This window comes from Desmodus rotundus, chromosome 1 (genome assembly GCF_022682495.2).
Source record: "Desmodus rotundus isolate HL8 chromosome 1, HLdesRot8A.1, whole genome shotgun sequence".
Taxonomy (NCBI): Eukaryota; Metazoa; Chordata; class Mammalia; order Chiroptera; family Phyllostomidae; genus Desmodus; species Desmodus rotundus.
The window spans coordinates 96315931-96343010 of record NC_071387.1 but is presented as its reverse complement, the minus strand read 5'-3'; the positions used below and the strand labels follow the sequence as shown (position 1 = coordinate 96343010).

The window sequence follows — 27080 nt, the reverse complement described above, 5'->3', positions numbered from 1 at the left end:
AGTTGGCCAGTGTATCAAATAGCCAAACTAATAAATATACAATCATACCTTTGGTAGGGGTTATGTAAGAAACTATAAGATATATCACACAAACCATTATAATTAAATGATTGCTCATATCTTTAATATGTTCCTGCGGAGGTTCGCTAAAAGCACAATTTCTGGGTCTACGGATTTGCTTTTTTTAATTATTATTATTTTTAAAATTTAATAAATGGATTTCTTTTTAGAGCAGCTTTAGGTTCGCAGCAAAGTTGAAGCAGAAAACAGAGTTCTCATACACCCACTGCTCGCCTCGATCAACAATATTGTTCTTTAGTTTAAAAAATATATATTCTTTTTAAGCAGTGTTACCCCAAGAAATCTAATAACAAAGAAAAATTATTCTTTTACAGAAACTTTGAGAAACAGGAAAATCTACAAGGACCCTGGGTTGTTAAAATAAAGTTCAGCTTTTGATTTGTAAAGTGTGTAAAGCAAAAACTACATTTCCCAAGGGGCAGCGCGGCACGTCACAGAGGTTGAACGGCGCGCGCGTAGTGGGGTCCTGCGCTCTGCGACTCGTCTCGTAAAGGAGAAAAAGCGCGGGCCTCGACGTGCCGCGAATGTTCGAAAGCAAGCGCGTTATTATCCACAGGCTTTAAAAAGCATTCGAGGGCCGCGCCGACGCCCGCCCTCGCAGTTTCCAGCGCGACGTGCTTGTTCATCTGGTGGATCGGTATGTGGGGACGGGTCGCTTTGTGACACCCTGGGGGAATGGCGCGAGCGGAGGACTGGGGCCCTCCCACTGCGTTCCCACTCCTCCGTTCTTCCAAAGATGGTACGCGCGCGCCCGTCTCCCTGAGGAGAGGCGGGGCGCGGGGAAGGAGGGCCCCCGCGGGCCTTTAGGGTCTACGCGTGCGCCGCAGGTTTTGCAAACTTGGATAGCAGCCGCAGGCGGAGTTTAGTGAGGAGGCCGACGAAGGCGGGGTACTCGGCGCAGGTGCGAGAAGACGAGGGCTGAGGATGGGCTCTGGACTCTGACAGTTTTTATTCTCGAGATGTGCCCCTCTTAACAAAACAGCCTCATCCTCCGTCATTATACCTCCAATAGCCTTTTCTCTACTCTGCCCCCGTTTGCAGCCAAAGCTTCATTCAGTCTACTCATCAGTACCTTTTCTCCAACGAGTCTCTCGGCCCCAGTCCAGTCAAGCCTTGGCCCACACCACTCCACTGAAATAGGTCTTTGTCAGAACACCCAGTGAAGTCCAGGTCGCCAAATTCACTGTTTGATGCAGCTGATCACTGCTCCTTCTTGAAACACGGTGTTCATTTGCCGTGGAGAACATTCTCGCCTTTAGCCTCAGCTCTCTGGCCTCTCCTCTGCCGGTTCTTGCCCCTCTTCCTTTAATGGCCTCATACTAATCTCTTCCCTGCTTTCACTTCCCAGGAGTTGTCTATTTCAAGGTTTTAAATACAAATACCCTCTGTTGTGACAACTCTCAAGTTCCCATTTTCAAACCTAGTGCTCTTTCTTGAACTCCAGGCTTTTATTGTATATCCAGCTCTCACGGGCGCATCTCTTAAATGACTGACATTTTGAGTTTTACCCTTCACCTTCCCCAGTCTTCTCGTTCTTCCTGTTTCTCAGGCCAGACACCCGGAGTTATCCTTGGTGTCTTTTGCTTCTCTCTCCTCATCCTCCATCAGTCTGTTAGCACATATTTATCCCTGAAGCTTTGAAGTTTCACTACTTGGTGTTTAATTACAGATATTCTCTTTGGCACTTGCTTGGTCTTTTTTGCCTGAGAATTTGTGTTTTCAGTTCTTTGACACTCTGTCATTATTGAGATTTATCTATTTATCTGTATTCTGTCCTATATGGCCCTTTTAGAGTGTTTATTTCGCCTACAGGTAAGTATAGAACTGTTTAATGTCTGTGTATCTTTCTAGTTTCCTAAAAGCAAGGCAGAGACCGTCTCTCTCACTGCTATCCCACATACCTGCCATGGAGTAGGTGCTTGATAAATACTGTTAAATGAGTGAATTTATAAAGGGGAAGCACCTCTTCTCCAGAGGTGGAAGTAGGCAATCCCTCTTAGAATATTTTGGTAGCAGCTAATTTTTTTTTCTGGATTTAGGGAGAAGATATTGAATAGCCCAGCTTCAGAATTGTTGCTGTGTTTATAATTTTGAAGACTCTTTTAGGAGGTTTGCAGGATTCGGTTCAGCACTCTGTTTTGAGGACTTAGTGGGTGCCAGGTCCTGTGCTAGTTGCTGGAAATAGAAAATGAGTAAAACTGCATCCCACTCTGCTGAGAGCTCACAGTCTGGCAGGAGAGCCAAACAAGTTAAAGTCTTTCTGTATATAGGTGACAAGTGCAAGAATGAAAGTTTGTGTATGGTGCTTTGGAAGTTTGTTTGTTTGAAGTATTTTATTTATTTTTAGAGAGAGGGGAAGGGAGGGAGAAAGAGAGGGAGAGAAACATTGGATGTGCAGGAGATATATCAGTTGCCTCATGCACGCCCCCAGCTTGGGACCTGGCCCGCAACCCAGGCATGTGCCCTGACTGGGAATCGAACCAGCAACCTTTTGGTTCGCAGGCTGGAGCTCAATCCTCTGAGCCACATGAGCCAGGGCTGCTTTGGAAGTTTTGATTGCCCTTGGCATTGGGGCAGATGAGAGGGGCCTGGGTGGCTGTAAGCAGCTTTGTTCTTTACCCTAGTGTACCATACAAATATTATCATGTTCTCTGTGTGCCATGGTGTGAAAAAAGTTGGCAGATACTGCTGTAAAAGCGTTAACGTTGTTGCCATTTGATTTGGACCCTGAAAGATGAGTAAATTTGCAAAATCCAGAGGGGAAGAAGAGGAAGGATTAAAGGGCATTTCAGGCATTAGTTTTTTGTTTGTTTGTTTTTAAGATTTTATTTATTTGTTTTCTGAGAGAAGGGAAGGGAAGGAGAAAGAGAGGGAGAGAAACATCAATGTGTGGTTGCCTTTTGCACACACCCACACTGGGGACCTGGCCTGCAACGCAGGCCCATGCCCTGACCGGGAATCAAACCAGGAACCTTTGGTTCATAGGCCAGCGCTCAGTCCACTGAGCCACACCAGCCAGGGCTCAGTCCACAGGTTTTTTAGTGACCAACTTTCTGGAGCTGGCAGCTGAGACATGTGGTAGTCACGGGCCTTATTTTTTTCCCTGATTTCCAAATTTGTATACGAAGATTCATACAAAGGTTTAAAAAGTGAATCTCATTTAGATTTTTGATGAATCATCTGCGTTGGAAAAAAGTATTTTACGTCAGTCAGGATTTGTGTTCACTGTATCCATGGAGTGGAAGGTAGTGTGGTGAACATAAACCAGGGGAGCTGGGTGTTGATGACAATAAGGGCAGTTTGAGTCCTCGAGACTGAGATCCTACAGTCAGACAGATCTGGGTTTGAATCCCACTTCTGCCACTTTTTACTTGCATGACCTTGATAAAGTCATTCATGTCTCCAAGATGCAAGCTTCCGTAGTACTAAATGAATAGTACTCACTTTGCAGGATTGTTAGGAGGGTTACATAGGATAATCCACATAAAAGTGCTTAGCATTGGTAGATACTTAGTAAGGAATAGCTGTCATTACTACCTTTATTTCTCTTTTCAGGTGCCGCAGTAAATGACCATCAGTGTACTCTAATAACAGATCATTGACAGTTTACTGGAGACAAATGCTTCTATTTCCGTGATCTCTTTTGCTATTGAATATGTGAAGTTGTGGCAAAATTGAAATTGGCCCTGACTGGTGTGACTCAGTGGATTAAGCGCTGGCCTGCAAACCAAAGGGTCACCAGTTCCATTCCTGGTCAGGGTGCAGCCTGGGTCGTAGGCCCCCTGTCAGGTCTCTAGTACGGGGAACGTGAGAGGCCACCACACATTGATGTTTCTCTCCCTCTCTTCCCCTCTTTCTAAAATAAATAAATAAAATCTTTTTCAAAACAACCAACAAACAAACTGGGAATTGAAAGGAAGAGCGTAGATTTTAGAATTTTCAGTCATGGAATCCCAGCTTAAGTACCAGTATTTCATGAGTTACCCAGCATAACTTAACCTATCTGAACTTCAGTTTTCCCAGATACCAAAAAGCTGTGCGTATAGGATTGCTATAAGGTTTTAAAATTTTATTTATTTATTTATTTGAGAGAGAGAGAGAGAGAGAGACATTGATTTGTTGTTCCATTCTTTTATTCATTCAGTGGTTGATTCTTGTGTATGCCCTGACTGGGGATCAAACCTGCAACCTTGGCATTTTGGGACCACACTCTAACTGAGCTACCTGGTCAGGGCGGAATTGCTATAAGGTTTAAATGGGAATCACCTGTGTAAGCTCCAGTAAGAAGCATGGTAGGTACTAGGGAAAACAAATGTCATTTTCTCCTTTAGTTTTTAAAAACCCGAGTGATGAGTGTAGATGCTTATTGATGGTGGCTGGATTGAGGGTATGGGATCTGAGTGTAGGGTTTTAGACGCCTTGCTTCCCTTTGATTCAGAACAAAGCTCGTGTTGTCTTAAGCCCCATGGAATTAATTTTAGACTGTTAAGTGTAGGATGCATGGATTTGTATGAGACCTAGGCTGCTAGTAGGGCCCAGAGTGCTGTTTTAGGCTGGGTGTTTAGCAATTAATATATGCTTTCATTCTGCAACTTTGGTTCCTAAGTAGTAGTCAGACTTCTCAGTTGTAGGTGTGAAAAAGCTGACCCAAACACCAGCCTAAACAAAAAGAGGTATTTATTAACTCCATCTGAAGAGTCCTGGGCGTACCACCTTCAGACATGGCTGTCTCCAGAGGACTAAACTATGTCACCAGTATTTTCTGTCTTTCAGCTCTGCTTTCCTCCATGTTGGTGTCTCTCTCAGGCAGGCAAAGGCCTCTGTCAGTTCCAGGCTTTCATGCTACTCTCTTGAGCAACAGCTGAAAGAGGGTACCATGTGCCAGCTCTGTGCTAAGTACGGAAGATAAAGGGATCCTTACCCTCAGAGGTTGGATGAGATACGGGAGGAAACAAATACGCACAAAGAATTTTAATGTCATTTGGTAGGCACAGAGGTAGAGAGATGCACAGGGTATTATGGGAACACAGGTAATTTAATCCAGACTAGGACTAGTGGAGTAGGTGACTCAGTAGTAAGGCAGGTCTTAGAGAATAAGTAATTAAATCAGGCAGAGTATTGGGGGTGATCAGGCTGTGGGAAGGTAGAGGGAACAGCATGAACATAAGGCGCGGAGATATGAAATTATATGGTGTGTGGTCAAAGGCAGAGCAGTTCAGTATTGCCGGAATATAAAATGTGAGGCAGAGTTGATGGGGTCACAGGAGAGACGGGAGCGGAAGCCCCATCATGCGTCCTGCAACCTCTAACCTTTTTATTAGTTCCAGTAGTTGTCCAGTAGGATTCAGTGGGTTAGGGTTTTCTATTTCAAGGTCGTGTCATCTGCAAATACAGTTTTACTTCTTCCCTTCCCTTCTGTGTTATTTCATTTCATTTTATTGCATATTTGCCCTGATAGAACCTCCAGAACAGTGTTGCCTTGTTCCTGATCTTAGCAGGGTGGAGGGGCGGGGAGATTTCGTCTTTCACGATTAAGTATGATGTTAGTTGTGGGTGTTCATAGATGCCCTGTATCTGATCGAGGAAATCCCCCTCTGTTCTTGGTTTGAATATTACTTTCTTAATAAACAGGAGCATAGATTTTAAGATATGAATATTTAAATACATGGAGTTCACAGTTTATTATTGTGGAGGGGCTTACTCTGTTCGGTATGAATCTGACCTTTGTGGGTAAGGAGATGTATCAACTGAATAACCTGTCTAAGAAGATAAGGTATCATTCAAAATTTCAGCACCCTAAAAATTTTCCTCTTATGTTTTTCAACCTACCTTTATTTTTAGGCATATGTCCATTTTTACCTAGTTATCGTAATTACTCTTTTATTATCTCTTATTTTATTCTTTTTCTTTATTCTTTTTATTGCATTTTACTTTCATCAATACATTTATCTTTCCTTAAGTCAGATTTTATTTTTTGCTGGTTAATTTCTCTTCCCTCTATCATAAAAAAGTAACAGTGCTTTGTGACATAGAAAGTGTCCTTATATAAAATTTTATTTGAATCCCCATTTTACAGATTTTTAAAAATGGAGACCAGACTGCTTAAATCGTTTGTCGGCAGAGCTGGGGCTAGGGCATGCCGCTTTTCTAAGTGACCTAGTAAGTGCTCCTTGATTTGGTTGAACATGTTGAATACAAACATCATTGGATTGGGTAGAATTTCAGGACCACTGGTCACTACATTAGTTTCCTGGGGCACCTGTAACAATTATCCCAAACTGGGTAGCTTAAAACAGCAGAAATGTGTTCTCTCACAGTTCTAGAATTCCCAAATCAAGGGATGGGCTTGGTTCCAAAATCGAGGGTGAGTTCCTTCCTGGGCGCTCAGAAGGAGACTCTGTGCGTGCCTCTCTCCCAGCTTCTAGTGGTGGCCAGCAGTCCTTGGCAGTCCTTGGTTTGCAGCTGCCTAACTCCAGTCTCTGCCTCTGTGTCATGGCTGTCTTCCCTCTATTTGCGTCTCTCCACCTGGCCTGCTCTGTGTGTGTCTGTGTCTGTCTTTTCTCCTCTTACAAGGACACCAGGCATGTTGGATTAAGGCCCACCCCTACTCTAGTATGACGTGCATCTTAGTTACATCTGCAAAGACCCTATTGCCAAGTCAGGTCACATTCACGATACCAGGGGTTAGGACTTAGACATATCTTTTTTGAGGTCACAGTTTAACCCATAACAGCAACCAACGAGGTTCTCTTCTGTTCCCCCTCCATCCCAGGCACCCTGTATACCATGGCCCTTGTGTCTGCTGACTCCCGCATTGCAGAACTTCTCACAGAGCTCCATCAGCTGATCAAACAAACGCAGGTAAAAGGCTGCTGCCCTCCACTCCTGGAGGGGAACATGGCCGTGATGCTGACGTATGGAGAGTTGGGTGGGGTCGGGTTCAAGAGATTGGACATGCAGGAACCAAGATGATGTCTGAAGGGGAGAGGAGGGGTGGGGGGTATGACTACCATTTCCGTTGGATTATTTATCATGTGGAGGATCTCATGATTCTTTGTTTAATAACAACTATACAGTTAACCCATTTAAAGTATATAATTCAGCGGTTTTTAGTATATTCAAAGAGTTGTGCAACTATCACTATGATCAATTTCAAAACATTTCGTTGCTTGACAAATGTGCACTATACCCTATAATAGTTACTCCTTTTCCTTACACCCCTTTCCCAGACAAAGGAAGTCTTATCAGGTAATATAACACAAGGGTTTAGAGATTCTCTCTCAGAAGTTGGTCAGGGGCCACGCCTTTTTTGGAATGTGCAGGGTTTGAAAACCCAGGCCTGCTGAGTTAATCTTTTTTTTTTTTTTTAATTTTATTTATTTATTTGTAGAGATAGGGGAAGGAAGAGAGAAAGAGAGGGAGAGAAACATCAGTCATTTGCCTCTCGCACGCACCCTGATGGGGGACTAAGCCCACTACCCAAGCATGTGCCCTGACTGGCAATTGAACTGGTGACCTTTTGCTTTTCGGGAATACCCCTCCCCCTAACCAACTGAGCCACAGCAGTCGGGGCATGAGTTAATCTTCTAGTGTGCAAGCCGCCCTCTGGCCCTTGGCCTAGGCTCTCTTATAGCAAAATGATCATATTTGAGCATTTACTTTTTTTAATATTATCTAAAATTTTTTTAATTTTAATTGTTGTTCAATTACAGTTGTCCCCATTTTCCCTCCATTACTCTCCCCTGCCCTACCCACCCCCACCTCCCACATTCACTTCTCTCCACCCCGTTGTCTTTGTCCATGGGTCCTTATACATGTTCCTTGATGAATCTTCCCCTTCTTTCCCCCATTTTCCCCCTCCCCACTCCTCTCTGGTCACTGTCAGTTTGTTCTTTACTTCCATGTCTCTACTTTTAATGTACCATATGTATCCTACATACAGCAATAATATCAGTACGAATATGCCTAACATTTGGAGGAGCCAGTGCAGGGGTAGAAATAGACTTAAAGAAACCACTAATCTGTACTTAGAGCTGTTGCCTACATTTCCATATTATTGAACTAATTTGATTACTCATTTCCCTCCTTCATCTACCACTGTCTGTACATTGTGATAAATGTGTATGGAAATATCCAGTGTAGAGCCCTGGCTGGTGCGGCTCAGCAGATTGAGTGCGGGCCTGCAAACCAGAGGGTCGCCAGTTACATTCCCAGGCAGGGCACACGCCTGGGTTGTGGGTCAGGTCCCAAGTAGGGGGTGCACAAGAGGCAACTACACATTGATATTTTTCTCCCTCCTTTCCCCTCTCTCTAAAAATAAATAAAATCTTTTTTAAAAAATAAAAAATAAAAAGAAAAAAAAGAAATACCTAGCATAGAAATTAGCTGATGGTTAGCGAAGTCCAGTTCTTCCTCAGGACACTCATTTTCAATGAGTGTTACCTTCTGAGAAGGCTTGGACTCAGTCTCCCGATACATTCGGTTATCAGTGTCAGCATTTTCATCTCACTTATTTATGTAAGGTAGTTGAATCTTACCAATAATGCCAGTGTGTACACCATACTGAAGTATGATCATGGGAAAACCCAGTTTCATTATAGAACAAATCAGTAAGAATTACAGAGCTATCTGTTATGTCTTCCCAACAGAGTCGGCCCCGCCCATTTACCAGGTATTGTTATGGACAGGCTTTATTAGAGCTGGCCACAATTCAGTCATTTCTGGGTTCCAGGTCAGCTGGGGATAAAGCCAATCACCCTGTCTCGGCTCGAAGGCTTGTACTGAGACTGGTTTCTATTGCGTGCTGTTGTGTATCAGGGCCTACCTCCCTCCTAAGGAGAGGACAGGTGGTAGAGTGAAAGTCCTATCTCTGCCACCTGTACTTCAGGATATTCTTATTTTGATCAGTTCTTGGGTTAGGCATAATCATGGTGCATCACTGTGACTTACAAGTGCCCCTAGAGGGCTTCCATAGTTCTGGAGGTCCATAACATCCCCTAGTTGTGTCCCTTCAGGCTCAGCAAATAGTATAGAGAGCCATTGCCCTATGGCTACTCAGCCTCTATCTATATTAAAATAATCAGGAAGCCCAGGTGGGGAAGGGTGCAAGCGTTTTCCCAGCAACAGATGGGTCCTAGAATCATCCAGCATTTTTTGTTGAGTTGGCCTAAACCACTTCACTAAAGCTTCATCATCTTTCCAGGCTGACGAGAGACATCACTTCAGTCTTTTTTTCTGATTAACACATCTTTCCCCCTTGAATGCTGCTTCTCATTAAAAATGCATGTAGCCCTGGCAGATGTGGCTCAGTGGGTTGAGTACTGACTGCAAGCCAGAAGGTTGCCGGTTTGATTCCCAGTCAGGGCACATGTCTGGGTTGTGGGCCAGGTTCCCATTTGGGAGCATGCGAGAGGCAACTGATCTATATTCCTCTCAGACATAGATGTTTCTCTCCCTCTCTTTTTCCTTCCCTTCCTCCATCTCTAAAAATAAATAAATAAGATCTTTTTTTTTAATGCATTTAGCTCACCCCACCACACACATACCCTTTCCTTTCTGTAGGCTAGTGTTGCTTACTCCACAGTGCATTCTGTGGCCTGGGTGCAGTTAGGATACATAGTTTGTACTCCCAACTGTTGGGTACCCTCTACTAGGACCAGATGAGTAGTAGTTGAACCTGGGTGCAACTTAGCCTGAGTATACCGTACAGCCCTTCAAAACCTTCCGTGTGTCAGGGTGGGGTGTTCCCCAGGTGAATTTGGACTTAGCATGTGGTGCCTAGTTCTTTAATCCTATCAGAAACCCATTTCCCTCCTCTTCTTTTAAGTAGCTTTTTGTTCACGAAGACAACAGTGATGTGTGATTGTGCACAGCGTGCTGCAGCGCCTCGGGTATACACTACCATTACTTCGTCCCTTCTTTCTCGGTGCTCCGTCACCCAGGTTGATAGTGGTACAATGATCTGTGTGCTGAGAGCCATACACTGCATTGTCTGTTGATCCAGGATGGAACAGTTCCCAGAAATTCCTTCCCAGATGATATCCTTTGTGGTGGGCTGTAACCCAAAACCTGAAAGTCAAAGAGTACTGGCACACACCCCTGGCCAGGTGGCTCAGTTGGTTGAAGCATCATCCCATGTACCAAAAGGTTGCAGGTTCGATTCCCCATCAGGGCACATACAGGAGGCAACCAACGTTTCTCTCTCCCTCCCTGCCTCCCCCTCCCTCCTTCCATCCCTCTCTCCTCTCTCTCTAAAAAGCAATGAAATAATGTCCTCAGGTGAGGATAAAACAAAAAGATACTGGCACACATATTCCTAAGTGAAAGAACCCAGTCTGAAAGGTTATATCCTGTATGATTCCGCCTATATAGCATTCTGGAAAAGGCAAAACGAGAGCGTACAAAGATAAGGGGCTAGAAGGACGGAGAGGTGAATGGAGGGAACACAGGATTTTTAGGGCAGGGAAACAATTCTGTATGGTACTATAATGGTGGGTACGTGACATTATGCATTTGTCAAAACCCATGGGATGTACAACACAGAAAGGGAAGCTTAATGTAATCTGGGGCTTTAGTTAACAATTATCAGTACAGGGGAACCTCAGTTCTCGAACTTAATTCGTTCTGGAAGGCTGTTCGGGAAACAGTTTGTTCGAAAACCAAATCATACAGGTGACTGATCATACAGGATGAAAGGGTTGTCGGGTCCAAAACCAAAGTTTTGTTTGATAACGAAAACATTTTTTCCATGAACAACTTGTGAGGGAACCGAATTGTCCGAGTTCGGGAAGTGCTGGTTAACCAGTTGTGACAAATGTACCACTAAAGCGTGATGGCAGTGAGGGGAGTCTGCAGGGGAAAGCAGGTACATGGGAACGAACTCGACTGTCTGCTTGGTTTTTCTCTAAACCTGACAGTGCTCTAAAAATAGTTCATTAATAAAATTTTAAAGCTAAAGAAAAAGAGGATACTGGCACATTGCTAGAATTCCATTCAGTCATCTGCAGTGCGTCCTGATTATCGTCGTACTGTATAACCATATGTCTGTCAGAGGGACGCCGTTCGGGATTGCAGGCTCCCGTTTGACTTGGTCAGGCTCTAAAAGCAGGGGTGCTCTCGGCGGATACATGGCTTTCCCTTCCGTGCATCTGGTGTAACTGAGTTAAGAGCCAATAGTATTCTCGTACTCTGAACCTATCTTGTGGTATTAATGTAATAGTGAATTTACAGCATTGCATAACCCATTCATTCTTTTACCCTCAGCTACTGTTCTCCTTTTCTCCATTTGTCATTCATTTTTACCCAGACTTCACTGTCCTTGAAAGAACGTTAGGATCACCCACTGTGCTGGCCCACATTGACGCAGCACCACTAGTCTAGCAAGAGTCCTGTTCTGCCTCCTTCCCATCCCCCCCTCCGTCTTTCCCCTTCGTGCAGGGCTGGCTCACACAGGCACGGAACTGGTGGGCTATTGCCACAACTGGGCCGAGTGGCTGCATTCACCATTGACTCCATTTTGCCAGGCACTTAGAAATTTTGACTGAGAATCACCTCTGCTTGTGGCATCTTTAGTCGCAGCCCTGATCCCAGGACCACTGATGTGGGGAACGATTGTACCAGCATCCTTCCCCATCCCTTTTTCCCCAGGTGAATTGATCATAGGTGTATGTGTTAATTCCTGGACTTTCAATTCTAGTCCATTGCTCTATATGCCAATATCACACCATTTGACTACTATAGCTGTGTAGTAAATTTGGAGATTGGGAAATGTGAGTCCTTCAATGTTTTTTTCTTTGTCATAATCATTTTGACTGTTCTGGGTTACTTGAATGCCCATATAAATTTTAGAATAAGCTTGTCGATTTCTACAAAGGAGTCAGCTGGAATTTTTATGGGGATTGTATTGAATCTGTAGATCTATTTGTCTTTTCTGACAGAAAGTTATTAAATCTATAACTTGTGATTTAATTTTAATGCCTTTTATAATACTTTTGCATTAGTCGGGGGTGGGGGGGAATCCTTTTGAACTGGTCCTGAGTTTGGATCTGAAAGATGAGGGCCACATTTCTGGGGCCTCCGGCCTGGGGTGCAGGGGCCACAGCGGGATGACGGGCCTCCCTCACGTCCTGTCGACCTCATCCTTGCAGGAAGAGCGTTCGCGGAGTGAACACAACTTAGTGAACATCCAGAAGACCCACGAGCGGATGCAGACAGAGAACAAGAGTGAGTGGCTGGGCCCAGGAGAGAAGGGACTAGAAGGGGGTGTGGGCCAAGACTGGGAAATGGCTACTGTCTTTTTCTAAAGGGACTTTTGCATGTATCTGCATAATCCAAAATGAGCTACTTCTTAAGCTAGAGGGACAGTTGTCCCTTAGGCTGGGTAACCTAAGGTGACCTAGTAGGCAGATAACAGACTGCCTAGCACTAAGGAACCTTAAAATCCCCCAACTCTAGGGACTGGAAAGTCAGTGAAATGAGGCTGCATCTAGGGAAACGCCTCAGAGCACACGAGCAGCTAGTTACTGGTGTTTCTAGAGAGCCCCTCCCCGTGTGCCTGAGGCCCTCGGAAGGTCGGCTCGGCCTTGTGCTTTCCAACTCTCCAGCACCTTTGAGAATTGTTCTCTGTTTTCCCGTGCTGAGAAGTATTTTCTGTGTGCATCATGCTATGACAGAGGTAAGAAAGTCCTCCCTTAGATGTAGCGATGACATTTGTACCGTATGAAAATGCAAACTCAAAGGACATGGAGTTCAAGTGCCTCGGGGAGCACTTCTGAGCCAGTAAAGCTCATGCCTTGGCCTGCGGCTTCTCAGTGTCTCTCAAGGTCTGATCCTGGTGTACTAGAAGCAGTGCCACGTTCCTGCCAGCTGCGCCTCACCCACATCTCTCTCCCTGTGCTTTCTCTGCAGTCTCTCCCTATTACCGGACGAAGCTGCGTGGCCTCTATACAACCGCCAAAGCCGATGCAGAGGCGGAGTGCAAGTGAGTACCGCCCCACCGCCTGCCGGCGCCTCCCCTTCCTTGCCCAGACGCTGGACTGCAGGAATCTGTGGACCGGGGCGCAGCCTGTCGTTCATGCTGTATGCGAGCCTCTCCCGTGGGGCGTGCCTTCCCTAGAGCCTACTTCTAGGCCCCCTCTCCCCCAGCCCTGCTGTCTTACAGATGGCAGCAGGCAGGAGTCAGGTCCCAGCGGTGCCATTTACTAGTCACGTGACCTTGGGCAGTCACTGCAGTGGAGACTTAGTTGTGCCATCATTAAAATAGGGATAACAACTACCTGTAGAATTGTCAACATAAAATGAGATAATGCATAAAAAGTGCCTAAGACTAGTGTTTTTCAAACTCTTTTGACCATAACTCACATTAGCAAATATATCCTGTATCATGGCAATAGTAATAGCAATAACAACCCTGTGGCCTTACACTGTGCCGGGTACTATTCCAAATACTTCATCTGTTTACCTCATTTAATCCTTTGAGCCACCCTGGAATGGGGGTTGCCTTTAACAGATGAGGAAATCGAAACAACAAGGGGTTGTGTAATCTGCCAGAAGTCACAACTAGTTAAGTGCAGGAGCCCGATTTTAAACCCGAAGTCCCTGTTCTTTAGTCCCATGCTGGAACGGCAGAATGGTGCCTTCCCACAGCGCACACACCTATTTTATGTGTACATATAGCACAGAGTCCGAACAAGAAGTACAGTTTTAACAGTTACTGTTGCATGGTCTATTCTGTTTGATTTTTTTAAAATACTGGACGTTACCCAAGAAATTATTACATGACTCACTGATGAGTCATAGCTTACAGTTTACATAGCGCTGCCTTGCACGTGTGGGTGGTGGCAAACATGCTCGGGGTCAGCAAACTGAGCGTTACAGGTGGCTCCAGGACTCTTCCCAGGTTCTCATGGGCCCACAACTTCTTTGCCTGCTGTTAGTCACTCTGCAAACCTCCGCTGGTGCTACCCTGCCTCTGGCACTGGGCCGTCCCCTTACAGAGACATAAGGATAGTATGGGTCCTGCCCTCAAGGGCAGGCAGTCCAAAAAAGAAAGTTTAGTGGACTGTGTAGTTGGTGGGCCTGCAGAGTTGGGCCTCACTGTGCCTGGCGATCTGGGATGGCCTCAGAGGAGGAGAGGCTCGAGTTGGGGATCAGTAGGCAGACAAGGCAGAGAGGATAGAGTGCAAAGGCCAGGGAGGAGGGCCTATAGGACTTGTGTATTTGGGGAATGAGAACTAGTCCTGTGTGGCTGGGGGAGGGGAGCAGGAATGTGGAGGGCCTCCAATACCTGGACTTTATCCCAGAGTGACATGACAGGGAGCCAATGAAGATGTAAAGCAGGAGAAAAAACCCTGGTTGCCACATGCAGAGTAGACTGGGTGAGTCAAAGGCTAGTTAGGAGACCAGGCAAGAGATCCTGATGGAGTTGAGACGAGACGGTGGGAGTGGGGGTGGAGAAGCGAGAGTGGCGGTTTCTGAGATCAAATTGGGGACCAGTTGGGAGCGGAGAAGTTGAAGACTCCAAGGTTTTTAGCTTGGACAAATGGATTTGGTGGGATTCCCTGTGACAGTTTGGGGAGCAGAACAAAAGGGTGGGGCTGACTTGGGGGGAGGAGACAGTGAATTTTGACCGAAAGTATTGCCTTCTTAGCTCTCTAGCCCACCAGTCCCCACCCCTGTCTTCTCCCTGATTTACAGATTTCTCATCTGGCCACAGTCAGGCCCCTCTTCCCAGTCACCTGGGCTGGTGTTTGGCTTGCATAAGTCAGAGTGACTCATGCTTATTTGAGAGTAGAAGGCAAACTCTCCTTCCCAGCTTAACTGCTAACAAAGTGAGGTGACAGCTTGTGAAATCAGTTTGGTGTGGGCTCTTTTCTGGCATTGACTTACCAGAGTTAAGCTTCTTTCATAACTCCAGGTCCCAACTTCTTGCAGTTCTGCTGCCGTTTTACTTTTATAGACTCTCAAACGTGCATGTATTCGTTAGCTAAACCCTGAGCAGGGCTTCCTTGGCACCAAATGCCATGCTGGGTACAGGAGAGCAGGTGGGGCAGCAAAGACGCCAGCCCTGCCTGCAGGGAGCTCCAAGGCTGGGCAGGGAATACTCATTATCTTGTAGCACTGATCCAGGTGCTACGACACGCCTCAGCTCACTTACTAAAGAGGTGAGTTAAGACCATCTGGAACTGAAGAGGCGCCAAGTGAGGCCTTCAGGGACTAGCCCAAGTCCTGAGAGGCGTTGCTGTGTGTACTGCGCTGTCTCCCAGCCGGTTTTCCTCCCCCTGCTTTACAGAAAATGGAAAGGAACCCCTGTGTCTTCATTTAACAATCATCTCTTTTTTCAAAAGGCCTCGGGTACCACACTGGCAGCAGGAGTCACAGGGAAGCAAGATAAAAAATCTCACTTTCCATATGCCAGTGAAAGGCAGGTAGCCATTCCCAGGTGGGAACAAGTTATGTACTAACCTTACTTCAAAAGGTATTTGTCAGACGCAGCTCCGTGAGGGTGCAGTGAACAGAGCAGGAGGGATGGTGTGTAACACTTTGACTACAGATAGCAAGTGGTTCTCAGCCTCACTCACTCAGTGCCAGCTAGGGAAGGTAGGTAGTTGTAAGAGTGGCAAAGCCAGGGCCGGCAGAGGTACTGTTTAGCTTTCTAAGAGCTGAATGGCTCATGGGCCAAGTGTCAAGTGCCTAGAGGACTGAATGAATGCCTAGCCCTGGGGCCTGGACAGCGACCACCCGCTCGTGGGCACCTTGCTCCGTGGATATTGTCCCGTGTTACCGACCAGAGGAGTGCCCTAGTCTTCACAGTCACAGGCCGCATCAGCTCTCCCTCCTCACCCCGAACACAGACCACTTGGAGTTGGGCACAGAAACTGTGTGCCTGAGAAGCTGACATTTACTGCCTTTATCCTCCTGTTGCAGCTTCTCCCCAGCTGCGGCCTGGGCAGAGGAGGGGTGTGGGCAGGCAGCTCCCATCGGCCCCACCTGGGCTTGGCTGCTTTGCATTTAGCTTTGCAGGCACAACTCCAGCTATCTCAGCAAGAGAAGAAGGCCTAAAAGGAATTATTTTTTTCCCTTTTATATTTTTTAAATGTCATCCTAATCAAATAATTATACTGTGAATTTGTATGCAGCATTATTGGGAGTATTTTAAAGGGCCCACAGAGAGGAGGTGCTGAGGTTGGGAGGAGGGAGGTTAGAGCTTGGGGCTCTTAACTGCATTCAACAGAATGATTTATTTGGGGTGGAGCTCAGACACTGATACTGATTTAACTTTTTATTTGTATGTAATTTCAGAGTTACATAAATGTAGAATTTGCCACATCTTCACCATTCTGTATTTACACGTACATATTTTTCTGAACTGTTTACATTGCAGATGTGATGCCCCTTGACTTCTAAATTTTTCAATCAGTATTTCCTAAAAACAAGGGCATTGTTTTTTTGTTTATTTTTTACCAGAATTTGTTTATTATATAGCTGAATCACAACTTTACATTCAAGAGGAAGTAAGTGAAACATGTAGAATAGTTTAAATATAGAAATGGGCAAGAACGTCCAGAATCAATTCTGTTGGAATAGAATCTTAGTAATCATTAAAGGTAGTGTGCTCACCCTGGCCAGGTAGCTCAGTTGGTTAGAGCCAAGGGTGTGTGGGTTTGATCTCCAGTCAGGGCACATAAAATGGATTGATTCTCTGTGTCTCTCCCTCTGCCACCCTTCCTTCTTCTTTATAATCAATCAATAATTTTTTTTTAAAAGATCACGTTTTTTTACAAAACAGTAAGAGTATTGTGTTCAACCCGGTGTCCCAGGAAGGACTTGGCTGTAGCAGACCTGTTGACATGAAAGACAGTCAAAAGACAGTCCTTACCTGGCGATGCCGGGTCTCACATTTCGTGACCTGATCCTAAGAAAGGCCAGGTCATTCTGAGGGTCAGTCTCACAGACTGTGCCCTTGGCCTTCATTGTCGGCTGACGAGGAAGACCTGCATGTTGAACTGTTGAGTTGTCCCAGGTGGTTTGGGTTGGAATGTCTTCTGCATTTACACCCATTGCCCCGGTGACCCCTTTACAGCTCTCTACCCTCTTTAGGGTTTCCTCCACTTCTGCCGGTGTCTTTGTTTAGTCTGTTAGGCTCTTTCTTTTGCTGTCACCATTTGTCAAGAGTTCTGAGTCACTGAAAAATTGTAGGCGGTATGATGGAGGTTCTACAAAGTGTCCAAGGACATTTTTACATAACCATGGTACATTTCTCAAAATCAGGACTCATATAAAAATATTAACTAATCTACAGATCTTACTCAAATTTCATCTCTCTCCACTGATGTCCTTTGTAGCAAAAGAAGTGTTTTCTAGTACAGATTACTGTTGCATTTAGTTATCATATTTCTTTAGTCTCCTTCCATCTGAAACGGTTCCAGGCTACCTTTTCCTTTCATGACCCTGACATTCTGCAGATCATAGGCCAGAGGTGTTGTTGAAAGCCCCTCCGTGCAGACTTGTACCCTCACGATTAGATTGGGGTTTTACACTTTGGGCAGTAATAGCATGGAAGTGATGTCCTCGGTGCATCATATGAGAAGACGCTGTCCCATTGGTTAAAATGGTCTTTTCCAGGTTTCTCTTGTGTCGTTACTGCTATTTTCCATTGTGCCAATAATAATAAGGATCTTATGGGAGATACTCTGAGACTGTGTAAACATCCCATTTCCCATCAGACGCACTAGTTTTGGTATCTGTTTATGATTCTTACTTAAAACAATTGGGTGGGGTTTTTTAAAGCTTTTCAGGGGATTCTGATATCCAGCTCGGATTGAGAACCACTCCATTAATGTCTCACAGAACACAGCCAGGACGCCCTGCATAAACCCTTGTCCTCCAGACAGGCTCCGCACCAGTGATCAGACTTTGGGAGTTCCCTTTGGCCTCCTGGGTTTTACTCCTCATCTGCTTTCCTGGATGCCTGGTTGCCCCATGTCCCAGTGCTCACAAACCTGCGGTGGCTCTGGCTGAGTGCTTCTGCATCCTACACCAGCCACACTTCACAGAGGCTCTGTGTATACTGGGTAGGCATTTGCTGCTCCCCTGTACCATGAAGGGGCATGTATGAGATTGTGGCCACTTAACTTGGAGGTTTGGATTCGCAAACAATAAAACCCCCAAGTCAAAGCTGAATAGTTAAGCAACTTGTTAAGCAAGAGCAAAGAGAAAGCAAGAATTAAGAGCTTACATCACCAGGCAGGAAAAACACCAACACCCAAACACAGACTCTGGGGAATCCCGGAGGCAGCCAGATCCGAGGTTCATCTGGGAACAGTTCGCGCGAAGCGTCCTTCCCTCAGGTGGGATTCCAAAGTCTCACTTTGGGGGTTCTAATTCACTATGTTTTAGACCGAAGTGGCTACACACCAAGGGCCTTTCGTGACTCCATTGACTAAATAACCATTCCCTCTGGGAGAATAGCGAGTTCTTCCCCCAGGAAACAATCAGTGTTCACAGGTACTGAGTTAAAAATGGTGCTTAGTCTTCCACAGAGCAGGGCTAGTTCTCCCCGGGAGACAGCACACCTATATTTCATTCTTACAATAAAAGGTCACAGCTCAGGCATAAACAGGGAGGATTCTTAATATTTCTTTAACCCGTCATCCCCTACCCCATCTTCTGGCCTCTGTGTGGTGAACTCTACAAATCACACCCTGTGGGACACCCATTGGGACACCTTCTGTAAAACCGTATTGTGCAGTGTTCTCACGTCTCCCTCCTACTGAACGAAGGCCCTCAGAACCATGTGGGCCTTTACTGAAGGCTTACTGAGGCATGCACTGGAGAATGACCCAAATAAGCGCGCGGAGCCTGTGCTGCCTATTGCTGTTGGTAGATACTGTAGGGAGGAAGATTCCCCAAGGTCTAGAGCACAGGTGGCAAACACAAGGCCCTGGGGCTGAGTCCGGCCCTCCACCTTGTTTTGCCCCGCACCTTGTTTCTACCCGGTGGCAGCACCGAGCTCCTTGCCCCTAGTTAAGTTACATTTATACAGCCCTAAAATTACATGCGGCCCTTTGAAGGCAACCACGAGGCTGATGTGGCCCCCGGTGAAAATGAGTTTGATACCCTGGTCTAGAATGAAGTCTTTCTCTGGCAAGGATGTGTGTTTGTTCTTGCTGGGTAGCTTGGGCTCCAGTCAGTCCAGAACCCCCATAAACCAACTCCACAGGTTCCTGGGGCTGCAGCCTTTCAGGAATGAGTTCCCCCCACAGGAACTCCCCTGAGCCAGCAGCGCCCCCGCCCCCTGCCCAGTCCTCTGGAGAGCCTCCTTTCACATGTCCCACCTCGGGCAGACCCCAAGTTTTTTTTCTGTCTTCCAAATCTCAAGAGGTGGTTAGAGGCTGCCCACGCTCAGGGACATTTCTTTGGGATTTGTCAAGTGCACTCGGGCACAGGCTGCTCTCTGATTTGCTTACCTATCTAGGATCCTCTTAGGTTTCTTGGCCTGTAACTTCCTCCTGTGTTGTCATGGTTTTTTATGCTTTTAAGATTACAAACCACCTCTGTCAGGTTCGTAGTTTGTGGCAAGAAGGTTGATCTGAATTATTAACCAGAAAAGGAAGTCTACGCTTTGTGCTTCATCCAGACCTCTTCTTTCCCTTCTCCCCACCCTCAGCATCCTCCGGAAAGCCCTAGATAAGATTGCGGAAATCAAGTCTCTGTTGGAAGAGAGGCGGATCGGTGAGTTAAGACACAAGTTTGTTTGGGTTCCTTGGCCAGGCAGCATGAGGGCTCCTCAGAGCGGCAGTCATGTCTTCCTGCGGGGGGTGGGGGGTGGGGGGTGCTGTATGTGACCTCAGCCCAGTGTGACGGTCGGTCCATGGGTTTTTGACAGAGGCACACCGGGGCAGCCTGGCACTGGGAAGGGAAGGGACATTGTTCCCAGGGCTCATAGGCAGGGCCTCCTACCCTCCCTCTGCACAGCACGGTGATTTGCCCTAATCCCTCCGGTTTCTCTCCCTCCCCTACTGCCTACAGCAGTTCCCACCTACCTTCAGAGTAATTTGTATAATTTTCAGTGTATTTTCAGTGTAATTCGCATGTCTGTGTCATTCAGTGTCTGTTTGAGAATCACAGCAGTATGTCTTGAAGCCAGCCTTTCAGATGGAGTGTACACAGGGCGCTGGCTTCCAATCCCTTCATACTGTTTTCCCACCTCTTCCTTCCCCTTCCAATGAACCCACAGTGGGCACCCTCCTCACCCATTGAAAATGTCACATTTCCAGCTGGGTTTGAAGTTGGGTGTTTTGAGGCATGTCTGAGTCTGTCCACATTTGATAGTTCTTTTAACTTTTTGTTTAAGTACAATATATGAAAAGAACATACACACAAGTGTACATACAGCTCAATAAAATTTTCACTAATTGAACAAATGGATGTAATCAGCACTCAGGCCAAGAAACAGAACTTGACTAGCACCTCAGAAGCCCCCTTTTGTCCTTTCTGGTTCCTTCCCCCAAAGGGTATCCACTAAGCTGCGCTCTCACCCACCCGTTAGGGTAGCCTGGCAGGCTCTGCCATGGCCATCTAGTAGAAGGGTCAGGGGTCACATCTGGGCCCTTGGTGCTAACTTGAGAGGTAGAGCTGAGCTCCTCTCACAGCTCAGTGTTAGGGTGGGCCTGGGGCAGGCACCCTATCCCTGGTGCCTCAGGGGCTCACTTCCTTCCCACAGCTGCCAAGATTGCGGGCCTGTACAATGACTCGGAGCCTCCTCGGAAGACCATGCGCAGGGGGGTGCTGATGACTCTGCTGCAGCAGTCAGCCATGACCCTGCCGTTATGGATCGGGAAGCCTGGTGACAAGTGAGGGCAGGCTCGGGGCGGGAAACGGGCAAGGGAGGGGCTGGGACTAACACTCTGGTCCACTCTCAGGCCGCCCCCGCTCTGTGGGGCCATTCCAGCCTCTGGGGACTACGTGGCCAAGCCTGGAGACAAGGTGGCTGCCCGGGTAAAGGCCGTGGATGGGGATGAGCAGTGGATCCTGGCCGAGGTGGTCAGTTACAGCCACACCACCAACAAGTGAGTGGACACCCACTCCTGTGGGAACTGGTGTGTGAACAGCCGGCTCCTTGGGTTACTTTCTCTCTCCACCCTCCTCCTGGGTCCTCTACCTGGACTGTGTACCTCCCTGTATCCACTGTTCCCCTTTCGTTTGCCCGCAGGTATGAGGTAGACGACATTGATGAGGAAGGCAAAGAGTGAGTGTGTGGCCGGGGAGGGGCAAGGGAAGCCTGGGGGACAGCCACACTGCTGGGAAGGAGCCCCTGCCTAGCCGTGGATTGACCTAAACACCCCTCCAGGAGACACACCCTGAGCCGGCGGCGTATCATCCCGCTGCCTCAGTGGAAGGCCAACCCTGAGACAGACCCTGAAGCCTTATTCCAGAAGGAGCAGCTCGTGCTGGCCCTGTATCCCCAGACCACCTGCTTCTACCGGGCCCTGATCCACACCCCCCCGCAACGGGTAAGGCAGCCACCATGGGAGAGGTTGTCCGTGACACCAGTACCACCAGGCTGACCAGATGGGTCCTAGGGTCATCTTTCCATTTCCTACGCTGCTTGTCCTCATCTCACAGCCTCTGAGCCGGGAGTGTCCTGTACGCTCCCCTCTCTCTCCCTGACAGTCTGCCCTGTGACTCCCCTCCAGCCTTGTCCTCTAGACAGTGCCAGCCAACCTACAGAGCCTTAGCAAGTCCTGAGTGGAGTGGACCTGATGTGTCCTGTAGCCTAATCTCGCTTTTGCATTGAGATGGGAAGCCTGAGCCCCGCATTGGAAGTGCCGTGCCCAGGGCCTCCCCCCTCCTGCATCACTGCCCTTTCTCTGCTCGAGGCTGCTTTTCCTGGAGCTTGTGATGCGGTTGCTGGCACCCTCGTCACCTATCATAGATAGCAGTCTAAAGGCTCTTCTCCACTCTTCCTCCAGGATCCCTCCCTGCTGCCCTCTGAGTTGTCCTCGCTCCCTTTAACATAGAGTCCCTGAAAAGCACCAGTCCCTTCCGTGGTGGCCTGCCCGTGTAGGTAGTGAGTCCCTTTTCCCTGCTCTTCATCCCGTCCTTGGCCCTTTGATGCTGAGAGGAGCTCTGTAGTGGCAGGGACTGGGTTCAAACATCTAGCCTTCTTGGGTAAGGATGAGGACAGGAAGGGTTAGGAGCCCATGCCCCAGAGGTTCCTATCAGCCTAGGCTTGGGGGTGGGAGGCCTTGCCTGGGGGTTTCTGACCAGCCCCTCCTGTCTGCTTCCTGCCACAGCCCCAGGATGACTATTCGGTCCTGTTTGAAGACACTTCCTATGCAGATGGTTACTCCCCTCCCCTCAATGTGGCCCAGAGGTATGTGGTGGCTTGTAAGGAGCCCAAAAAAAAGTGAAGCAGGCTGGCAGACTCACAGTCTCCTGCCACCCTCAAGGAGGAATGCAACAAAAGATTGTGATCAAATAAATATTCTTACCCTTTGCCTATGTCTCCTGGGTTTTACTTTTCAGACTTTTTTACCCTTCCCCACATAGGGCAAGTTGGGGAACTGGAGGCTGCAGGGGGCCTCATTAGTTCAGGTTTGCTTTGCTTCCAACAGAGGCACTTCATGCAACACAAATTGTATTTTATTCTCCAGGCCATTGCCAGGCTGGTGTCACGCCATTCCCTGCGGAGTGACCGCAGTGAACACTACTCACTGCTCTGAGCAGAAGTTGAGGTTGCAGCCTGCCATCTTCTCAGCGTAGTGGGCATCGAAGCGCTCATTCTGGGCCACAGTGAACATGGTTTTCCAGTCCCCCATGATGCCTGGGGAGGTGGGGAGAGAAGGAAGGAGGCTCAAGGTCCTGGCTGCAGGGGAGGCCCCAAGTGGTTCAGGGCCAGCTCTAGCTGTTGTTCCCACCCTCACCTCCCAAACACCCATCCTGGCGAGCGTTCACCTTTCCTCATGAAGGCGGAAATGTTGTGGTCCATGAAGTCAATGGGCACGGTGCTGTAGTTAGCCATGGGGTTCTTCTTCATTTCCTTGAACGATGTGTGTTTCACAATGTGATCCACCATCTCCTCTGACAGGGAGCGTCCCACAAACTCCAGAATCTTCTGAATCTCCCTTTTGGGGTTCTGGAGGAGCAGAATGGCTCTTCAGTGAAGATCTGGTGGTTCTTCAAACAAAAGGGAGGCTTCTCTCTCTCACCTCATGGCCACTTCCGACCCCGCTCCTTGACTCTGGTACTCTGTCTCTGGGGCAGAATTAACTGCCTTCTGTCATATGATCTGTCAATAACTGTGTCTGGTTTCTTATGGGTGAGGGCAGGGACAGCCCTCTGTCACAGCCGTGGCCCCAAGAAGCAGCAGTAGCGGTAAATGGGTGGCGGAAGACTGCACGTGGCAGTGACTCAGACCCTAGGAGTTAAGAACTGTACAGAGTGCTGCTACCCAGGTGGCACTGAAGCTCTGGGCAGGGAAGGTGACTTGGGGGATCGAGCAGGACCAGTGTGGGGGCTGCTGTAGGGGAGGGGGGCTTAGGCGACCTTGGCAGATTCCCATGAGGCTCCTCCCACCGCACGTGCAGCATGGAGGGAAGTGGTAGCAAGTGGTCTCACCTCCAGCATGTCCTCATAGAATAGGTAGAGAACAGGGTGGGTGCGACTCAGCTCCCACCACTCCTGCACATGCTGGTACCAGGACCCATAGGACACTGGGGAAAAGGGCAGGGAGCACAGACAGAGGTTAGTGTTTTAGCTGGCTGCCCCTCAGCTTTACCCAGCTCCTTCCAGAGTCAGGCCCACCTTCTCCAGCCATGAACTTCTCCAGGAAGCTGTCCCAGGTACCAGGGTCAGGGTGCACCTTGGCCATGCGGTAGAAGTGGTAATAAGAGACGGCCACGTCCTTTGCATTTCGGGCAACGTAGACCACCTGGAGAAGACACACCCCCACACCCCCACATCACATAATCACCACACAGCACACAACAGGCACTAGACATTCTTTCAAGTATAACATTCCACCCTTCACAGCATCCCTAAAGGGAGGTTCTCTTGGTTTGGCCAGGAGGAAAACAGGCTTAGAGGCTGACTTGCTTGAGTTCCCGCAGTATGGGTGTGACTGAACTGGGATGTGAACCCTGCTCTGATGCCAAGATCTTGGCTGGCCCCGGGAACTATTGTATGACCCCAATCCCCTCAATGCCACTATACCCAGATTTGGAACAAGGTGTGCAGAGTTCCTGCCAGCCCTTGTGCACAGTCCTGTGAGCACCCAGGCCCTGCAAAGAGTCTCACTTTCACTGGCCGTCTGACCCCACCAGAGCATGAGATTCAGGACCTCTCTCCCACTTTAAGATGGCACCTGGCTTGAGGAAGTAAGGAGACCTTATCAGAAGATAGGGCCAAAGCTGGGTTAGCCCCAGCAAGCCTTTCTCTCTGGCTTCCCCTGCCACTCACCTTAACCTTCTGATCCAGCAGGGACTGGGGGAGCAGAGCCAGGGGCAAGTGAGTCTTGAGGAGCCGTGGGATTGGTGTATCTCTCAGAACCTCCATGCCTAATCCATGGATAGGGAAAGGTCCAGCGAACTGGAGCCTGGGTCCTACCTCCCTCCACCTTACTTGCCCCCAGTACCCCACCACACACCTGTGGGAAACCCTGGACCCTTGAACTCAAGGAAGGGCACGCGCGTGATGATGGGGGCCCTGTGACACTTCTCCAAGTCACCACCCTGGTATATCATGTCCAGGATCTCGCTCACCCAGGTGGTACCTGGAGAGGAAAATGGGAGGTAAACAGGGGCTGAGGGTGTGCCCTTGCTGGCCCAAGGTGGGCCAAGAAAGGGGTGGGTGGTCCTCCATCACTTACCAGATTTGGGGTAGGTGCTGATGAGCAGGTCATCGGGCCTGGCTTGGAAGCTCTGCAGTGGTCCCAAAGCCTCTGCAAAGTACTTGATGAGAGGGACCCCCTTCACATACTCCAGAGGCGGGCGGGAGGTGTTCTGGATCAGCTCCATGCTGCCAAGTCAGGGGCCAGAGTGGGGCTCACCTCTTAACAACATCACAACACTACCATCTGTGGAATTCTTGCTTTGAGATAAAGACAGGCTGGCGGAGGCTGAGCAACTTTCCCTCGCTCACAGAGCAAGTGAGTGCTGGGGCCGATTCCCAGCCAGATCTAACGCAGCGGGCCCCAACTCTGACTGCACCTTGGATTTACCTGCAGAGCTTTTACAAATCCCCTGCCTGGGCTATACCCCCAGCCCATTAAATCGCTTGGTGGTAGGACTCAAATACCTGTTTTTGGAAGCTCCAGGAGATACCAATGTTTACTTGAGAAAACTCCTGCTCTAGGGCCTGCCAAGTGTTCTTTCTTTCACTACTTCCTGCTGGGACTCTGGGCCTGACCCCCATGGGCTCTTCCCAGTCCTTCTCTCTTTGAGCTCCCTAGACCCCTCACATAAAGAAACCTCCCAAAAGCCAGCTGGGCCTGTGGCCCCACTTGCTCAGCTTCACTCCATCTTAACTCAGAAATAAACACAGCCAATTGAGCAACTGAGCTGGTTTGGGGGCCAGAGCCTAGCGAGCGAATGAACAAAACTGATGACGCAGCGGGAGAGGGGAGGGGGCTCAAGGCCAAGCTGGAGCTGGTAGTAGACTGAGCTGAGATTTCCATGGGGAAAGGGCAGAGTTGTTAGAGCCAGGAACAGAGAGAACAAGCCATAGGAGCTCAGTGCAGGGTAAGGGAGGTCTGGCCCACTCCACCCCCATCCTAGCACTCACCTGACCTCTCTGGACCTTGGCCTTGTGACTGTCTCCTGCTGTGGCTTAGTGCGAGTGCAGTATAGAACTCAGAACTGAAAGTTTTATATCCAAAGTGGGAGGGATCTGGAGCCTCACCCCAACTTGGCTATCCTCCAAGAAGGAAAGGGTGGAGTTGGGTTGGGAGGGCTCCTTTCTGCTACCCTCCTTAGCACCCCAGCGGGAGCCAGCATTAGACTGGGCTGAAAACCCAACCTGTGGGTTTAGTGTGTAGAAAATAAAAGACTGAATCTAGACAATAGAGCTTAATAGGTTTGGTTTGGTTTGGTTTGATTGGGCGGGTGGGGGGCGGAGGGAGTTGAGCTATAATCCTGGCTCCTGACCAGACAGCTGTCTTACTGTTTTGTCAGCTTTTTCTAATAACTCTGGTCTAAAGAGGACACAAGAGTGAGTGGAAGGGAAAGGTGGTGACAGGCCAGTCTGAAGACACCAAATGTTCAGGTCCTGGGCAACCCACAGTCCCCAGGCTGCCCAGACATTCCCTAGTGATGTGGGCGGGCCGGGACAGGGTTGGGTGCTGGGCATTGCTCAGCAGGCTCTTCTTGAGGCAGCAGAGAATGGGAAAGACCAAGAACGCTGCAGTCTCATAACCCTGGAAGTGAGCCCAGTTCCATGGTTCCCATGTGGCCTTACTCAGATGGTGGAAGAACAGGCCCCCAGAAAATGCTTGCTTTTCTTTCCCTGGATTTGAAGGAGCCTTGGCCTTTACCCTTATATTTAGATTAAGGTCCAAAGTCAAGCTGGGCACTGGAGGTGGGTGAGCTCTGAGTCAAGGCTGAGAGTCACCTAAACCGTCAAGAACTGTAACCTCAGAGGAAGGCTGGGGAACACTGAGGCAGAGAGATCTCCAGCAGAGGAAAGGCTGGTCCATGCTGTGGGATGACCCCTCCCCCTCCCCTGTTTTCCACAGGCCTCTGCCTGCTAGCTCCACACACACATCCTGGTACACACCAGAAGGTACCCTTAACTCAGTGTTTGTGTTTTTTTTAATTTTTTAATAAAGATTTTTATACGTTTATTTTTAGAGAGAGGGGAAGGGGAAAGGAACATCAATATGTGGTTGCCTCTCGCACCCCCCTACTGGGGACCTTGCCTGCAACCCAGGCATGTGCCCTGACTGGGAATCGAACCGGCGACCCTTTGGTTCACAGGCCAGCACTCACTCCACTGAGCCACAC

General features: G+C 48.3%; 2 protein-coding genes across 4 annotated transcripts; one reads left to right on the top strand and one right to left on the bottom strand.

The window, feature by feature from the left end:
* The first annotated feature begins 511 nt into the window (after nt 1–511).
* On the top strand, nt 512–22580 carry SGF29 (SAGA complex associated factor 29). Of its 2 annotated transcripts, XM_024560561.3 has the most exons (11): nt 512–718; nt 6158–6240; nt 6854–6942; nt 12228–12303; nt 12988–13060; nt 19748–19812; nt 20804–20933; nt 21003–21149; nt 21293–21328; nt 21431–21593; nt 22377–22580. In XM_024560561.3, the coding sequence occupies exons 3-11, from the start codon at nt 6868–6870 to the stop codon at nt 22491–22493; spliced, it is 882 nt and encodes a 293-aa protein (XP_024416329.1). In that variant the 5' UTR covers nt 512–718; nt 6158–6240; nt 6854–6867; the 3' UTR covers nt 22494–22580. The 2 variants fall into 2 exon arrangements, with proteins under 2 accessions (XP_024416329.1, XP_024416328.1); XM_024560560.3 differs by lacking the exon at nt 6158–6240 and having other exon boundaries at nt 513–718.
* A 127-nt stretch (nt 22581–22707) lies between these two features.
* Nucleotides 22708–26013, bottom strand: LOC112304792 (sulfotransferase 1A1). 2 transcript variants are annotated; one of them, XM_024560453.3, is made up of 8 exons: nt 25864–26013; nt 24950–25098; nt 24728–24853; nt 24541–24638; nt 23887–24013; nt 23701–23795; nt 23038–23218; nt 22708–22906 (listed from the first exon to the last, which is right to left on the bottom strand). In XM_024560453.3, the coding sequence occupies exons 2-8, from the start codon at nt 25095–25097 to the stop codon at nt 22794–22796; spliced, it is 888 nt and encodes a 295-aa protein (XP_024416221.1). In that variant the 5' UTR covers nt 25098; nt 25864–26013; the 3' UTR covers nt 22708–22793. The 2 variants fall into 2 exon arrangements, with proteins under 2 accessions (XP_024416221.1, XP_045051387.1); XM_045195452.1 differs by lacking the exon at nt 25864–26013 and having other exon boundaries at nt 24950–25117.
* Nucleotides 26014–27080: the final 1067 nt, after the last annotated feature.

Excerpts from the sequence above, each read along its gene's own strand:
- LOC112304792 (XM_024560453.3), bottom strand. The coding sequence starts at position 25,097 with ATGGAGCTGATCCAGAACACCTCCCGCCCGCCTCTGGAGTATGTGAAG. Across the intron at positions 24,639-24,727 it reads GGGTCCAGGGTTTCCCACAG|GCATGGAGGTTCTGAGAGAT; the intron begins GTGTGTGGTGGG and ends TCCATGGATTAG. Across the intron at positions 23,796-23,886 it reads GAAGTTCATGGCTGGAGAAG|TGTCCTATGGGTCCTGGTAC; the intron begins GTGGGCCTGACT and ends CCTTTTCCCCAG.
- SGF29 (XM_024560561.3), top strand. The coding sequence starts at position 6,868 with ATGGCCCTTGTGTCTGCTGACTCCCGCATTGCAGAACTTCTCACAGAG. Across the intron at positions 19,813-20,803 it reads GTTGGAAGAGAGGCGGATCG|CTGCCAAGATTGCGGGCCTG; the intron begins GTGAGTTAAGAC and ends TCCTTCCCACAG. Across the intron at positions 21,150-21,292 it reads TACAGCCACACCACCAACAA|GTATGAGGTAGACGACATTG; the intron begins GTGAGTGGACAC and ends GTTTGCCCGCAG.